An 18,350-nucleotide genomic window follows, 5' to 3' on the forward strand; every position below is an offset into this window, starting at 1 on the left:
GCTTGAGAGAATAAGTTAATGTTTAAAAATCCTAATCCCCATATCGAGAAAATAAAAATAACAAAGCGTGATATATGCCCGCGATTCGTCCGAGTGCTCGCTTCCGAAGAGGAATCGTCGACATGATTTACGGTCATGAACGTAACGATGCCCGTGCTCGGCTGTATTTATCTGTCGCTTATATCGGTGACGCTTCTCGGTTCGCTTCGCGAGAAACCTTCCGCGAGAATTACAATTTTTAATCAGCTTCAATTACGGGAAGTACCCGGCGAGGCGCACGATTCGCGTATAACGACATCATGCTAGGAGTAAGAACGCAAACTGCGATTCTCGCGCGATTCGCGCACGATGAAATAAATAAATGTCGCTTTCCATGCGAGAAATGTCACGTTGCGTTAACAGCATTCCCACCAGCAACGGAACGGCCACAAAATGCGTCGGATAGGCGTATGAGTGGCCGCGTTGATGGCTTTTCTGGCTAAGTACCTACGTTTTCACGACATTGCTTCTCCGTAGGCGAGAGAAATATTTATATCGGCTATCATCACGTCTGCAATGTTGCGCTTAGACCAGTACCGACACTATTTGAATGAAAATCGATACTTGCTCGCCTGAGATAAGTCTTTATGAGACTCTCTGGTCGAGATACCAGAAGCTCGAACGTGGAAATCTATCCCCGGACTTGGACTCGTTAGTAATAAAAAGTAACGAGATAAACGCGCATTTTTGCCGCCGGTCGGAAACCTCGCGTTGGAGATAACGCGATTCGCAGACCAACCGAATGCACCATTTATCGAAAGTATTCTTCGAGGATATTCTTCGAGGATATTCTTCGAGAGTATTTGTGAATGAAAATGCCTCTCATAGGATACCGGAAAATTTATTCGAATACGAGAGACGGAACCAAGCAGAAGCGACAGCCTCTATGAGAGTTCTTCAGCGCAGAGATTGGCCTTAAGGTCGCGGAACATCAACGTGGAGTGACGTAGTCGAGTTCTCACGGTATGAGATGCCGACGATGCTGCAAAAGGAAGAAAGGTGGAACTAAAGAGGAATCGATTTATTATTAAATAGAGAGGAAGTGAATAATTATCTCGCTTGAATTCTCCATAGATATCTGTTAGAAATTCCTTAAAGAATAACTGTGATGCTGCGCAAAAACTTAACGAGTCTAGCAAAATAAGCGTGTGAAACGAAAGGGGCTTAAAATTAAGTAATTAATCGTAAAAATAATTAGATCAAATTATAGAAATATATCAAGTTATGTTGTTTCAATATTAGAAATCTAGCGATAATTAAGGATGAAATGGAAAAGATACGAAGGTAATGAGAATTTCCCGTTTAAGGTGACAGGACGATAATGATTGCTCTATGAAAAAAAAAAAAGATATATTGGCAAACAAGTAGACAGGAGACATGCATGGTGATTGGCGTATTTTCCTGACATTATCGCCACGGGCGATATCCCATAATTGAGACAGGTATAGTATGTTTTTGAAAGTGATATATAAACGGTTGGGAAACCTTATGTTTGATGAAGAGATTGTCAAGCGAAGGTTTTCAGAATTCCCTAAAAATCCGTAGGTAAAATGGAAAATTATCAGATAAGTTGCATGCGATAACGCAAATCTTTCTGATATAGACGGATTTATGTGTGGACGAGAAACTATTTTTTTTCTAAATGATAACGTCACAACGATAGAGATATTTTTAACGTTGACTTAGGTAGAATAATTTTTTCAAATTCTTTTAGATTAACTCAAAATCGTTAATTTATTTAAGACGTCATATTTTAAATTATTTGTTTGCTGTCCCGAGTCGAAATTTTGATACTACTTTGACATTCTTAAGGATAGTTTGCACCTATTTAAATGTTCTATAAACTAGATAAAACCTACTTTGATGATATGGTTGTAATTCAAAATCGTTAATTTATTTAAGACGTCATATTTTAAATTATTTGTTTGCTGTGATTATCCCTTAGAAAATTTTTTTCACTAATTTTGGCATTGAATTTTTTTTTATCATTATGTTTACGTCTATCTGAGAAATGCATGAAATGTATAACAATTAGGATTTTGAGCGACGACATGATTTCTCACTCAAACAATTTTACAAAGCCACAAACGAGAAATAAATTGCATTGTACAGCACTTGATAATTTCTACAACGTTTGCGATAACGAGGGAGTTTATCGCCAGTCATCGACGCATCGTGTCGAACATGTTCGAATATTCCGTGAAACTCAGCGTTCCATGTCATTTAATCAAGGGTCAAAATTTTTACTCGGGTGTGATTATCTCTTAGAAAATTTTTTTCACTAATTTTGGCATTGAATTTTTTTTTATCATTATGTTTACGTCTACCTGAGAAATGCATGAAATGTATAACAATTAGGATTTTGAGCGACGACATGATTTCTCACTCAAACAATTTTACAAAGCCACAAACGAGAAATAAATTGCATTGTACAGCACTTGATAATTTCTACAACGTTTGCGATAACGAGGGAGTTTATCGCCAGTCATCGACGCATCGTGTCGAACATGTTCGAATATTCCGTGAAACTCAGCGTTCCATGTCGGACGGAGGATCCTTGCATCCGTTTACGAGCAACGGTGCCCCGGTCGCTCGTCGGTACAGACGATTAAACAGGGTGTACAGCTGCGAGTGGCGGACGCAAAAATTCAGTAACTCGGCATCATCCAGATAATAGTAGGTACGCTCCGCTCAGATCTACACGATGGGGAACCGCAATCGCGTTTAAGACAAGTATGGCATCAGCGAACGCGGCGTTTATGTATCGAGGCACCGCTAGTTTGCATCTGGCGCACGGATCGACATACGTGAGAAGCTCGTAAATTCATGGGGAATCCGGGGGCGCTTCGTTCCGATCGTTATCCCGGTGCGGTAGTCGAATCTAGTCAGAAACACGAGTTCATGACCGGCAAAAGTCGATAGACTATATAGATATGCGTTGGCGATTTGAATTTAAAAACGCGATAAAGCGTTATAAACATGAAATATAAACAGAACGATTTTACTTTTATCTAAAAACTTAGCTAGATACAGTTCTGAAAATAATTTTGTTGAGCTATCAAAATAATTACGTAGGAATCTCAAGCATGATAAGCAATGTTACAAAAAGTTTTGACATTTTAATAACTAGTTTGAGCGTCCTACATGATTATTTTGATTACTCAACAAAATTATTTTCTAAGCTAAATCTTTAGATACCTCAGCAAAATCATTCCCCCCTTCTATGTAGAAATAACAAATAAAGCAAAATAAATAATAAGAAATAAAAATATAAAATAAGAGTAGAATATCTATTTGGCTTATCAGTCCTCTTATTATCTTTCAAAAATTAATGATTTTTAAGAAACAAGGAAAGGAATTTTAAAGAAATTTGTTAATGTACGCTTAGCACTATGTTTTCATCGTTTTACATTTCGTCGACAAGATTTACGTTTTTTAACGAATCGCGTAAATTTAACAACTCGCGAGAAGTTCCGGCTGCGGCCCTGAACCTGATCTTCCTGGCGTTGTTCTTCGATTGGATAGAACTTCCGCGTTCGAGAGTATCTCACGATCGTGATCTGTCGACGAATTCTTGCGCGAGGACCTCACATGTGCTTCGCATTCCAATCGAGATATCGTTTTTCCACACACAGCTGATCCTCCAACGATATCACTAAAGAGAAGGCCGTTAGTCGCTTCTCGTTAGAGACTCAGTAAATCTCACATGAAAATCGTGATGTCGCAGATATACGCGATCGCGTTACTTTCTCACTTTTTTTTCTTTTCTTTCTACCGCTCCTTGTTCCACTGCTACCGGGTATTTCGCAATCGCGCCCGCAATCATAAAATCACTCAAGCAAGATGATCTCTTAACAATTGCTGACAGCCATGTCAGCAAGAACAAAACCGAAGCAGCACTAACAAACTTCAAAATTTAATTTATTATATGGTTATAAAATTCGTATTCTATTTGTTAGATCGGCACAAAAGTTCGTAGCGCTACTTTATTTGAATACTTTATGTCTACATGTTTAAAAAAAAAAAATTGACAATTATACCATTTAATAGAACTATGTTTTAGCTTTAAGGATCCATTTTCTATGTTGCAATACGATGATTTTTAACGGAGTTCTTGAATCAAAATCAAAATGCTTCTTTCATTTAATTCAAATAACTTATAGTAACAAAAAAATCTGATGAATTTTTGAAAAATTAAAAAAAAATTGTTTTTTAAAAAATTCTAAAAATAATTTTGTAGAAAAAAAACTTTAAACTTTCACGTTAGAAGTTGAAAATTTTCGCAAGTGTTTTTGGGCACGTGACAAGCCCACCAAGTGGGAAGAAAATTTTTTATTTTATTCAGCTCGTAGTTTTTTTTATAGGTATATAAAAATTATCAAACACAGAAACTGAAAAGACATTGAACTTCCAAAAATAGAGATTTTAGCTTTAAACCCCTTTTTTAAAAATTACGTTCATTTTAATGAATTTTAACGAAGTTAAAATGAATTACAGCTACTTTACAATTTAATATCGTGAGTGAAACGCATCATAATTTGTCTGGAACAAGCGAAATTTGTATCACTTTCCTCAAATGATTCATGCTACGTGTGTTCATTACTCAGTCTTTGTTTACAAGTCTAAAGAAATCAGACGGCGCAAATACAGCTCCGGAGTCTCTTGCATAGTAATTCGGAGCCGCTCGCTGCGCTCGGTCGATCGAGCGCGAGGAGAATAATCCGCAAAGGTTTTTAACGGCGGAGGAGAAAGCGCTCGGAAATTTTATCTAACGGAGTGTCGATGTGTCGCGGGGGACAGGATCGTTTGGCAAAAAGTCAAATCGTCATGGCTTCGTAGCTCGAACTATTTTTCCCTCGAACGGGGGAAAAGTGAGTCATTGACTCGTACCGCACTTATCTCATTTATTTCCTTGCCGAGATCTTCACGAGGAAGGTAGAGAAGGGAGCGTGGATCTCCCTTGGATAATGTATCGAGAAGCCTGTTACGTTTAGGATTGTTCGTCCTTTATCATTATTATCGGGCGAATATTCAGACTTTGGCTCCCATCGACGTATCTCTCGAGTGGAGAGAGGCTTTTGACTCGACAGGCGTTTGATGCGAATCAGAGCTTTACCGCTCGGGGAGAAAGAGAGCGCGAGCGAGCGAGCGAGAGAGAGAGAGAGAATAAACGTGATAAATGAAGGAAAACGTGATAATTGAAAAAAACTGGATTTATTGACTGGTACGATTGGATCGATTCCTCGAACTACTAATAACGCTTTCACACTGACGAAATTGCGGGAAACCGACAATAGTGCGTAATTTCTGAAATCATCTTGCCGCGAATAAAGAGAGACGACATGTCGTCACAATTGTAACTCCTCGCATGAGAATGCGCTTCAATCTGCATCTCGCGCGTGTATTGCACGCTTTTGCGTATTTCGTAAGCGAATATCCTTGTAGCGCGCGTCTGTCGGCCGTAGGTTTTTCCACGCCTGTCCTTTCGGTACTTCAGATAATTAGGCAGATGGCAACGCGTATTAATTTACGCAATTGAAAGTTGTTTAAAGCATGATGCAATTTTGTCGAGAGATTGCTCGAGAGTCTCGAGATACTGTGTATATATGCAAGTACCTTCCGTGAGCGCGAGCAACCGAGGAACTGGACTGTCGGGCCAATCGCAACAGGCCTGTGCTCGTCGACGATATATTTCGCAAATCCGCCGACGCGACGACATTTCATTTTCATTATTATCAACGCGACAAATGTTTATCGATAGATAAGCGAGACTTGGAATTTGCAAGAAACAAAATTTATCGCTTCCTGGACGTGAATTCATTTAACGATTGCTTACGTTAAGTGGCTTACATTTCTGTGTGAAAATTATTGCTTGAAGTATATTGAATATAATAAATAATTGTATATAATCGAGAAAGTCGGTTAAATTAGAATCCAAACGGTCTAGCCGTAATAAATTTTATGACAACAGAATTTAGTTAAAATCTGTTTTTATATAGGTATTATATTCTGATATAAAGAATACATTATCCCAGGGTATATCTTATTTTAATTACAAAGTTAGAAAGGTTTCCAAAAAAAGCTTCTCTTTGTATAATAAAAAGTTGCTATGACGAGAGTTTCAACGTCGCACAATTTTGGCTTCTCCACAACCGGAGGAAATCTACGGGATTTCGTCAAGATATCTTGCTGGGAAATCGTAATATCCTTGAGATATTCCACATAAGCACGGGCTATCTCAAGAACATCTTTACAAATATTTTATTTATATTAATATATAGTATGTAACTACCGCACGGAGAAAACAATTTTGCTGTAGTATTTCAAAAATTTAGCTAGATACAGATCTGAAAATAATTTTGTCAGACCACAAAATTTTTAGGTAGGATACTCGAATTGATTGAAAAAATTTTAACATTCTAGCAATCAGCTTGAGTGTCTTACCTAAAAATTTTAACATTCTAGCAATCAGTTTGAGTGTCGCACCTAAAAATTTTAATGGTCTAACAAAATTATTTTCAGATCTATATCTAGCTAAATTTTTTGGTACTTCAGCAAAATCGTTCTTTCTGTGTAGCACACACATACTTTGACGTTTAAAGTATTTTCAGAATATTGTACACATCTACTTCTTCCCACAATATTCACATCTACTGAGGTATTTTTTGAAACAAAATGTTCTTTGAATAATACATTGGTAATATTTAAAAATAGAAATACGTATATCTGGAACGTCCGAGATCTTAATGTATCGTATAGATTTCTATTATTTTTCGATTACTGCTAGCTAAATATAGATGAAACAGGGAAACAGCATCTGGAGCAATTTAAAAAAATACAGATGTGAGTCTATTTAGATGTGGAAATTTGTATCTCATTCTCCGTTGGAACTGGAGCATTTCGACAAAGACGCACAGTTGCGGCAAGTAATCTTCTCGTAAGAGGGAGTAATCGAGCGTACTTGAAGCACGTGGCACGTGGGCACAATCGCGTAGGATCGAAACGTGCACTCGGGACTATTAGATTTCACATGTCTCTTCTCGGCGTGTCGCAGCTTCGAGAGAAAGCTGTATCTCGTATTTCCTTTTTTTTTTCAACTTTTTTTTATCTGTCGATATACCTGTTCTCTATGGGACGAAGGTGATAAATGAGTGAATGAATGAATCGTTGTTTATTCAGCATCCTGGAATAATATATCTCCTCAAACACAGAAACATTATAAATATTTTCTTTTCTTTCATGTTTTTAATAAACATGAAAGAAAAGAAAAAGAAACATGCCATAATACAAAGTTACATAATACAAATAACTTCAGTATATACATAAATTTAAAAGAAATAAGAAAAATAATAAAAATAAGATAATTCAACAAGTAAATACAAATGTATAAAAGTCAGTCCGGTGTATCTACCAGTCATGTTTAACTGAATCGTATTTAAAATTATTCATAACGCGTATACTTATAAGCTCAACACGACGTAAAAACACAAACACATGAATAAAAGAATCAGAAAGAAGGAGATTAAGAATGTAAATTGAACGAATACATTCGTAGAAACTCCTCTTGAAATAGAATAGAGTCGATAGAATTCGCGTTTCAAACCTTATACAGAAGATCATTCCAAAGTTCAGTCGTAGAAACCCTGAATGACCTCTTAAAAAATTCAGTTCTATCAGAGGCAAAGATAAAGTGTTGTCTCGAGACCTAGTACGTACCGTGGACCTGTCGCCTTTGAACGCGAAGTCGCTATATAGAATCAGAGAATTCTTTTGAATGCAAAATGTCAAGTTACCTACATAATGACGATAAAGGCATGACGCAAGGCTGCCACGGAAATATGATTACTTCATAAGTGCTTAGCGCTTTTATTTCTACCTTTCAATGTCATTTTTCAATACCTTCTCCGTGTTTTGACTCGAAGCTGTCGAATTAATTAGTATCATTGGGAAAGATAAAATCGCAATGTTATGAGTAGGATCTTTGCTTTTGCAACGTGCGAGCGCGCAGGACGCTATCGGTGAACCCACAAGGAGATAAAGTCATATCGCAATAACGACGATGTAACCGGAGGTAGCCAAGCCCCACCGTCTAGGGAAGGAAAGAACATCGTCGACTTCCTTTCCGCATGGCCACGCAGCACTCGTTGTTGGGCGCTACCGCTCGTTGAGATTTCGTAATTGAGCATGTCTTAAGACATGCGGTCACCAGGGAGTCGCCGATTGCGGATTAACAATTAACTTCTTTACAGCGAAATTTACGACGCTTATAAAAACGTTTATTATCCCATAAGATTTCACTTTGATACATCCAATCGCGAGTTGCTAAAACTTGTTACGTTTGTTATTGCAAATTGACTCGGTGATAACCGATATGTATTTACCGACTTTTCTCCCTCCGTGTATAGTTGTGATAACTGTCAGTAGGCAGTGATAGCCGTGGAAAAGTCAATAGCTTTAGTGTCAATAAAAGAAAGTACATTGAGAAACGCCCAGCAAACAAGCTGACTTAAAGACGTTATTTTGACGTTAAAATGATGACAAATAGTGCTTGTTTGCTGGACGTTTATATCTGGAACGCATACACTGGAGTAATAGTAACAGTTAGATACGTGAAACTTCTTTCTTGACTTTTCAGTGAGTAATAAAAATAGAACGATAGTTGTATCGATTTGTGTCACCAAATGGAAAGCACCTATTGACGAAATAAATTGTTACACTTCACTGGTGACTGTTTCACAATTTCACGGCGATTGAGATTCAATTTTCCGATGATTTTTTTTTTCTTAATAAAAAGCATTTTGTATTTGTGTTAAAAATTCAAGTTCTTGTGTTAAAATTTGATATTAAATTGATATTAATTTGGTATTAAAACATATTCGATTGTTAATTTAGTATAATGTGATTATGTTATTCAAATATATTTTGTGTTATATTAATATTCAACATTCCTTAATGTCAAAATAACATAATTTATGAGTAAGTGAATAAATAACATAAAAATAAAGTGTTAAAAACGTAAATTCTAAGATGAACGAATAAAATACATAAATGTACTTTCACAGTTTGTAAGCAAACTGTGAAAGTATATTTTCTCAATAAAATTAACAAATTGTATCAGTAATTACACTTTTTGTGTCAATTTCTTTTACATAATGTTTGCAGTGTTACTTTCTAACACATTCATCTTGTGTTAAATTTACACGAAAATTTGAATGGACCGTTTGGGACGCGTGAACGTGTAAAATTAAACAAATTTTCCAACGGTGTAACGCTGCGTGAACAGGTTTACACGCTCACGTGCTGACCGAATAATCGATAATAGCGATCGATATGTGAATAGACGCACCGTGAAAGTAAAATCCGTGGAACAAATTGATGAAGGGTAATGTTATTGCCGGCACGAGCACGGCAGGCGGATCTCTTCTTCTTCTTCTTCGGCGGTGAATCAACCTTTAAAGAGCGCCATAGACGCGATGCGATTTCGCAAAATGTGAAAACGACGCTTCCACATTCCCCGCTTGCGCTCACTCGCTTCTCCGCTTTTGAACGCGCGATCGTTGACAGGCGCCTTTATTCAGGCGACTCTCAGACAATCAATATTTATCGTCGACGCTCAGGTAATGACAGCACCTGATAAACGTGGTAGAAATTAACTTTCTTGCGGGAAATTTAATTATCTCGCATTATTTCACAACCTTGTGTCGAAATATCTTGGAGAACATCATGTGCGAATTAAAACTATATTAAAATATACATTTTGCTTGAAATTAATAGTGTTAAAAATACCTTTAAAAAATATCCTATGAAAATTAGGATAAGGACGAAACATAAAAATAATCGAGGAATAAAGTATCGTTATTTATATTTTATATATTCTTCCTTGTTATTTATATTTTTATACTTTCAAGGTACTTACGAACGAAAAGCGATCGATGTCTTGATAAATCTGCTAATAACTGTTACTTTGGCGCACGCGACGTGAAATGGTATCGCTACTTTATTTGCCGTGCGTAAGTTCGTCGACCGGACGCACGGAAAACGTTTTTGCGCTTGCGCTTGCTATTATTGTAACGGTGTAGAAAATTAGTCACGATGCCACGGCCTGCAGAAGAAAACACTGTCAGGCACGCGTAACGTACTCACCGTAATTCCGAGGTCTTAAAATTCAAATTAGGATCGATTACGTGACGTCTTCTTTAGCTTTAAACTGTTAATAACCGATCGATTGTAGACGGAACGGATGCACTAAGTTGCAAATATTTTATCCTTGTTATTAATTTCTCTGTCATGGTCATTTCACGTCGGTATATCTTCTTTGAAGTTAAGATGAAAAAATGTCCTGTCAGTCCGAGTGTTATAAGAACCCAGGTCGCCTATTTGTTAAAGATGTAAGAGGAAGACATATCTGACAAAGTAGTTGATAAGTGTTCCTACAGCATTTGAATGTGATACCTCATTAATATTTCTTTATTTTTATATTGAAGAATCACGTGCTTATTCAAAATATTCGTGATAAATCTTGCTGCAACGACGATTGTCAGAAATTCTCCATATCAATTTATCGCTGTAAATCCGAAGGCTTGTATAATACAGTATTATTCAAAAAACAAATTTTAAGAAATCTAAGAAGAATTAATTAGTGACTTCCATTAATTAAATTTTTATTAATTTAATTTCGCGATTAAATTTTCAGAGCGTATGTATCTTGAAAGAAATGAAATGTGTGTTCCGAGAGTGTTCTAATCAGAAAATTGGCTAATTGGCTTACAATGCTCGGCACTTTGTACGATTAATCAGTCGTAGAAATACCTGAAACGAGAAGGATAATTGTATAGAGAGAATTACATTGTGCGCGGTGTTGCGTGACTAGATCTTCAAAGATGAAATAACGCATCGCTGTCTTTACCGCAACGATCGGTTCGTTCTTATTTGCATTGGTTGAAAGATGATTAGGGTGATGGGTTACGGTAGTAATACGCACGGATCGTCAAGTGGAACATCCCAGATCAGTTCCTAGAACGTGTATTACCATTTGCCGTTTAACACGATTATACCCATCTGTCCGATACGTACAACTCGCAATCGTAATCCCGGTCGTTACTCGCGAGACATTCCGCATATGTCGAGGAGAGAATCCCACGTTTCTCGGATCACGCTAATCTTATCAAGCAAGACAGACAAACAGAAATTGTATGCCTTCCTGTTTGAAAACGTTAGCCTATTAGATATTTTGCGTATTTATTATATTAGATTACTAGAGAAAATATAACATACTAACTATATATCGGCGGATCTACTGATAATTGTCTGAAAATACAAAATTTCAAAAGCTTCGAAATATAACTTCAACTTCTTTGTGTTTTAAATTTTTTCGAAACTTTTTATCCGTCAACAAAATAAATCTGTTATAATATATTAGTCATATAACAATAAACGATATTGCAATAAGCTTTGGACATACTCATTGATTAATTTATAGGAATCTATATATAGGAATCTTCAAAGATTCCACGTATTTTTACACGTTTAGTGCGGTTTTGAAGCATCTAAAAATTTATCTAGTTGCAGCTCTAAAAAAATATTATCAGCCCCTCAAAATAATTATGTAATTCAAATTAATTGCTAAAACATCAAAACTTTTTACGGCATTATCATCATGCTTAAGTATTCTATATAATTATTTTGATGGGAGGGGTGTTCCAAACATTTGTTTTCAAATCTGTATCTAATCTAGCTAAATATTTATTATTAACTTTTTTATCAATTCCGATTAACAATCGACGATTAATTCAATCATTACGATTACGTGAGAATTAAACACGGTTTGCCTTTGAAGAAGAAAAGTTCTGATATATTAAATTACTGTTGATACTTCTATGAGTTAAGCTCGTTTCTATCAATGTAGTTTAATTTTAATCTCAGTTCCACTAACTCTCTTCATCTTTTTCTAAGAATTAGAAAAGAATAAAGAGTAAATTAAACCGACATCAAAGTTAATCTACATTGATAAAAACACTAAAAACGAGTATTAATCATCGATTAATTTAACCGAAGATTGATGAAAGAGGCCTTTAGGCACTTCAAAACCGTTTTCTCTATATACATAGGCTCCGAAAATTCTCAATTTGACAACCAGATAGCATATCTGACAAAGTCGTTTGACAACACTTGCGATATCGATCTTGCTCTCCGCAAATGGATAAGTTTACACTAATAGCGTGAAAGTCATCGCCCGTTAAGTCGTGCTCTCACTCGACTCGAAGGGAATAAAAAGTCTTATTAAAATTAAAAGCCAAAGTACTGCGTAATAAGTGCGGAAGAAATAAAGGAAGTGAGACGTCGCGCTGTGCCAGTGAAGAAAGTGGAAGGTCGTCGAAGGTGGAAATACAACGTATATACGAGTGCAACGCGCATTTCGACATTCTTAAATCACAACGTTCCATCATGGACGTTCGCGCGGGTTGGAACCCGACCGCGACCGGTCGAACCAAGGGTTTTAAGTTCAGAGGTTATCTTATGTCATGGGAATGTTTGAGGCGTATATATGGTTGTACCGATGCGATGTTGAGATCACGATGTTCGCGAGTGTATATGTGCCCGTGCACGCGTGAAACTTAACACGACATTGTTTAGAAGTGAAGACTACATGTTCTGCAATATTTTTCATTTGACGATATAAATACGCGTTCATATATTTTTCCTTAATGTCAAAAGTGAGAGAATAACGGACTATTAAGGACAGTGAGAGGTATCAGTCTATTCTAGGATATTAGTTTTTGTTCCGGGATAATAATGTTTTTCTGATAACAGAAATTAATTAATTCATTCTCAATAAATTTTCGAATAGTTTCGCCTATATGTTTGTGTACAGTTTAATTACGCGATGTGTAATATACACAATTACGCGCTCTCTGTACTCTATACAATTTCTAAATTAATTAATCAATTTGCAGTAAATTTTAGTTTCCAATTACTTTTACTATTACACAGCGTAATGCAGAGTTACATGCATTTTACGAGTGGTATTATATATTACTTCATTTTGCAAATTTATAAGCTTTGTATAAATTAGCAGAACTCTGGTTGCATAACATCTCGATAATTTTGCGCGTTCAAATTAAGATTTAGAAATAAATTAGACAATAAATAAACTGTCCTTTTAATCTGATTAACGTAACGTTAATCAGTTACAAAAAAAGTAGAGTAACTTCGTTTTCAATCTTCAATTTTTTATCGATTATCTTACCAAAAGCTTCAAATATTTTATATTTTAATCCATTTTTTTATCTCTCCCCCAATCGCCTCAATTTTTCTTAAAATACAGCCAAATAACATCGATATTAATATATACAAGTATTTTCCTTCTAACGGCATATTTTCTATTTCTGTTTCAGGATTCATAAACTGCAACACCGCCAACACGTTGCAGTCGCTCGCGCAGCTACATGGTAAGTGAAAACTAGTTGTTAATTCCTCTTTCCTCTCTCTGTATTCCCCTCGTGCATCCCTCGCACGCGGGTATATACGTCCTGCGTTACGTTTATTGCCAGAAGATGATCACCGGAGGGAGGAGAGCCACGCGGCCCGCGGATTCAATTAAAATTTATAGTTATGTAATACCTCCCCGGTGCAAGAGAGGTATGCCTGTCTTCCTGGCTAGGCGGCAATCGGGGAAACGTGGCCCTCCTCCGCGCGACGTTCACTTCCTCTTTCTTCATCGTAATCACCACCGGGGAAGGACTAGCTTCGCAACCTGTACTTTGCTACCGTAGCCGAGCCGAGTCGCGGCAAAAATACTGTTTTTGATTTAGCGCGAGCGCCGCGTCGCCGTCGCCGCCGCACCGTAAATTTCACGCGAGAGTGAAGGGTTCGTCGCGGCTTTTTGCGCTCCCGTGAGTTGAACTAACAAGGCTAGCGCGAGCGCAAATACACATCCGAAGATTCCGTGCTTGTAAATTGATGGGTATATTGGCTCATAAATCGTTATGTAAAATGCTAACCCGTCTACCTCTCTCGTTCTCGTATGACCGCAAAAATATATGTAGACTCGTTTGAGCTCGTTAACATTTTTAGCGTCGATGTTTTAGCACCAATTCCTTGCAGCAATTTCAGATGGTACCGTCGACGTTTCGCGAAGATACTGGAACGCGATACGTAGTCAGAGTCGTCTTACCCTTTCGAGACTTTGTATTGGAACGTTCTATGTGAATCACCTTGATTTTGCCCCGTTTGTCTCGCCAAGGAAACGCGCAGAACGAATTTTCTTAAGCGGATTGTATTGCTTTCAAGAAAGAGGGTTGATAAATACATCAGGCACTTTAATTAAATCTCGTAATGTGTGCGGCCCGTCCGTGTTCGTTGTTCGTTCGTGTCGTTGATCTTCAGCGCCGCGCACCGGGGTTTCGATCGTAAAGATGTCCCGGTGCAATTTCTCTTCGTGGTGTTCGTCATTAACACCACAAAGGCTTACCGGGAAACGCAATCGCGCTCACGAGCGCGAGAAGGACAGATTTATTTTCATAACGTCGCGAGAATCTAAAAGTAATTACCACGTTTCTCATGGGGCGTTTAGGATTTTATTCTCTGAACATCTCTAAGAGGATATCCCCAAGTCAATCTTGGATTCGCGTAAAATTTCATCAGTGTGTAAAATGTGTTGTTATATATTATATGAGAATTATCTTTTTATTGATCGAGATTTTCAGATTTCTTATGTTCTCCTAAACTGTTAAAAAGCACTATCACAATTTAAGAACGTTAATTAAAAATATTAATTAGGAAGTTTTTGCAATATCATTTATCCAGATACGGTGAACGCTAAGATAAGGTTATCTTCTTCTTAACAATTAATTAAGAAAAGGATAACGTCACTTTAGCGTTCACCGTATCTGGATTTACATTATTGCAAAAACTCCCTATTACCTACTCTGCAATATGTAAACGAAAAAGTTTTTTTAAATTTGGCAATTATATAAGTATATATGTATGAAATGTCTCAAAGAATAACTATTTAAAAGTTTTTAAAAAGATACATTTTGTAAGTTACATATTGTGAGTTATAACATTTTTATACATTTTAAATTTCTTTTACGTTATTATATATGTATATTGTTTAGAAAATTGCATAAACAGCGATATGTTATTAACCACTGTTGAAAATTTATTCAATACATGGCGCAAAGACATTTATTGTTTTTTTTATAGCTCATTAACGATGCGTCGTTGCGCGCAGTATGTATCCGGGAAATCTTGTCCTAAGGTCGAAATTAATCGACGACTGCTTCGACGGACGTGGTCATTATACGCTGGCATTAACGAACGGAAAGAAACAAACACGCACCCGGTTATCTCGGTCAGAGACTTTTCACCCGGAATAACTATGAGACGAACGCGAATAGGCTAATTAACTCTGCCATTTTGAGACTTCGAAATAAGACCTCGCATTTGCACACACGTACGTTGCGTATAATAAATATTTATCGACATCGGCTGAAATTCGACCATTTTGTAATATTTCTAAGAGAGAGAGAGAGAGAGAGAGAGAGAGAGAGAGAGAGAGAGAGATATTGGATTTAAAAATATCTCATTATTGCGTTACATATTCTATACGTGTTAATTACAATATATATAATAGTTATTGCTTGAAACTTTTTTTAAAACGTGTTAGAAATTTGGAAAACTTTCAGGAAGAAAACTGTAACTCTCTTAATTCTATTAAACTTCTAAAATAGTTTCATAGAGGCAGATAATTAATTAAGTGAAGTCGAATAATTGAGTTTATCTTAAATATGAGTTTATCTTGAAGAAGTTCATAATCCATGGCTTTAATTCGTTTATGATTCTTCGCTCTTGCTTTTTAAATGAAACGTGTTATCACACCTCCTTAACTGAATGGTTAATGAAGTTGAGAATCTCTTATTCCTTCAAAGCGCTTTTAACTTTATAAGTTTGCTCAGTACGTCGCGTTTCGTTACATATTAAAGACTTCAATTTTCGACCCAATGAGTCCGGAAATGTCTGGGCATCGGTTATCATTTGTCTGCAGTCTCGACTGTGCATCATGAAAATTCGATACAGCTAAATCCTTCTCTAATCTATCCTTCATATCTATATGGTGGTATACTTTAGAATCGTCACAGTCATCACTATATCAGGCCCTTCTCTTTAATACTTCATAAATTTTTATCGGTAATATTAATAGTATTATAACTGCATATCAGAATATTTCTATTCCAATGCATAATGAAACTTATTCGGTATGCGATCGTTACGGCTACATAATGAATTTATTTAAGTAATATTTTATTCGCTTTTAGCCGCAAGTATTTGTAATATCTTTCCAGAAAAAATATTGCGAATTATATTACTGTTCTTTAAAAGAAATTTATTTGATTCTCTGACTTTATTAAACTTTTATATGTATGCGTTATGAGGCTACCGATGGCGCCGTATCGATAAACCTGTTAAAAATAAAAATTAAAAAATTTCGCAACGCCAAATCGGTTAATAATAAAATTTAAATTATACATAATGAGTTATAAATTCCGAATTACTTTTCTCTTCATTTTTTTGAAAAATAACTTCCATTCCGTTATTGTTCAGTATCAATCAATCGTAATAATATTGTCCAAATTGATTATTGCAATCTTGAGATAATTGCTCTATTCATTTTTTGCGTCTATTACTAAATGTTTGCCATTTGTAATATTTGTATAATCAAGTGAACGTTTAAATGTTTGTTTAGAAAATATTTAGGGGATTAAATTTCTCAGGCGTGTTTTTTTGCCCACTTGTTCCTCCTACTGTTCTTAGGACTATCAGCACCCACCGGGGGGAGGGGGGGGGGGTGATAGGTTCCCCCACGTTAGGAACCTATGGCTTAACGCATAGTGCATAAGAGAATTAACCACAATTCTTCTTTTCCGTGAAGTGAAAGGAAAGGAAGGATTCAGAATGATTGATTGATGCGTTGATTTAGATATGTGTCATGGCCCTAAATCTGCAACGGTTTCACTTTGAACATTCCAAAATGAAGTTTTTCACATTTCGACATTTCGGATTTCGCATCACGATATCTCCCTTCATAGGACACGTACAGGTAAAATAAACGCTTATTATATAATTCGGACCCAAGCTGTCGATTGCGCTCATATTCAGAACTCGATCGGTCGAGCCTTTATTAAAAAACCGATAATTTCGGATGCTCGCAACTCGCTGACTCGCGTAAAGACACGGGGCGGTCTCCCACTTGGCGCGAGACACTACCGTGTCTCTCGACAGGATAAATACGTGTCTCCATAATACGCGTATATGTACGGGTATATTCCGTAGGCCACTAAGTAACATGTTTATTATACGTATATGAAAAGTCACGTACCACGTACCGCGCGCATGCATAATACAGTTACGGTCGCGTGTGCACGTAGAACGATGATGCCGATGTGTAGACCTACACAGTCCGCGCGACCGCATTACCATACATATTGATCCATCCTAGAAAACCCGCTCGTAGAAATCGCCTCCCCGCCGAACGTTGGCCCCGGTATATTTTGACAATGTTCGTCTCCGGTTACGCTTCCCGATTTTTTGTGATTTCCACGGTCTATGAGTCATTTCGCTCTCCTGTGTGCGCGTTTTTCGATAAAATAATATACCCATCGCCGGAATTTCCGCGTCCTATTCGCCATTGCGTTTCCGCAATACGTATGTGTTTAGAAATTTTGAATACCCTAATCGGTAAAAGAGAACCTCAATACTTATCGTTAAACAACTAAAGATCCTTATGGCAATACACGTTCGTCCCAAATTCACGCTACGCTCATCCGCTATACACGCGACTCGACGCGGCGCGACGTTATCGTTTACCGTATCCGGAGCACGCTCTTGCAAAATGTCTATTATTTTCTACACGCGGAGAAACGTATGCTTGGAGTATAAAAGGAGACACAGGTGCAACGAAAGGAAAACATATACCTGCTCGTTTAATTCATCGCACGTAACTTGCGATTTATATTCAACAAGACCGGATCGAGAGAGGTCTTGCTATCATATATTAATCGCATCCTCTCGCGATGCGCGTGTTTTCTTAGAACAGAATCCATGGAGGCGTTATATTGCGTGCGTGTAATAAAATGGTTGGTATTAAATGTTAAAAAGAAATGTTAAAATCATTGCGGCACGAGCGAACTCCTCTTGTAGGTGCACACGTCCGACTAAAAGAATTTCGCTGATGACGTCTGATGACATCGCGTTTCGCAGGTGCAGCGCGAATTCCTGTCGCCGCAGATAGTTGCGTAATTCGTGATCCGTAT

General features: G+C 37.0%; 1 protein-coding gene across 1 annotated transcript in view; it reads left to right on the forward strand.

Annotated features, from left to right (window-relative positions):
- The window catches only part of orb2 (cytoplasmic polyadenylation element-binding protein orb2), a 164,717-nt gene that overhangs the window by 90,938 nt on the left and 55,429 nt on the right, over nucleotides 1-18,350 (forward strand). The window contains exon 3 of the mRNA XM_018503254.1: nucleotides 13,434-13,487. Coding sequence (XP_018358756.1) covers nucleotides 13,434-13,487 — 54 coding nt within the window. The remainder of the gene's footprint in view (nucleotides 1-13,433; nucleotides 13,488-18,350) is intronic.

Source organism: Trachymyrmex cornetzi, unplaced genomic scaffold (assembly GCF_001594075.2).
Source record: "Trachymyrmex cornetzi isolate Tcor2-1 unplaced genomic scaffold, Tcor1.1 scaffold156, whole genome shotgun sequence".
Classification (NCBI taxonomy): domain Eukaryota; kingdom Metazoa; phylum Arthropoda; class Insecta; order Hymenoptera; family Formicidae; genus Trachymyrmex; species Trachymyrmex cornetzi.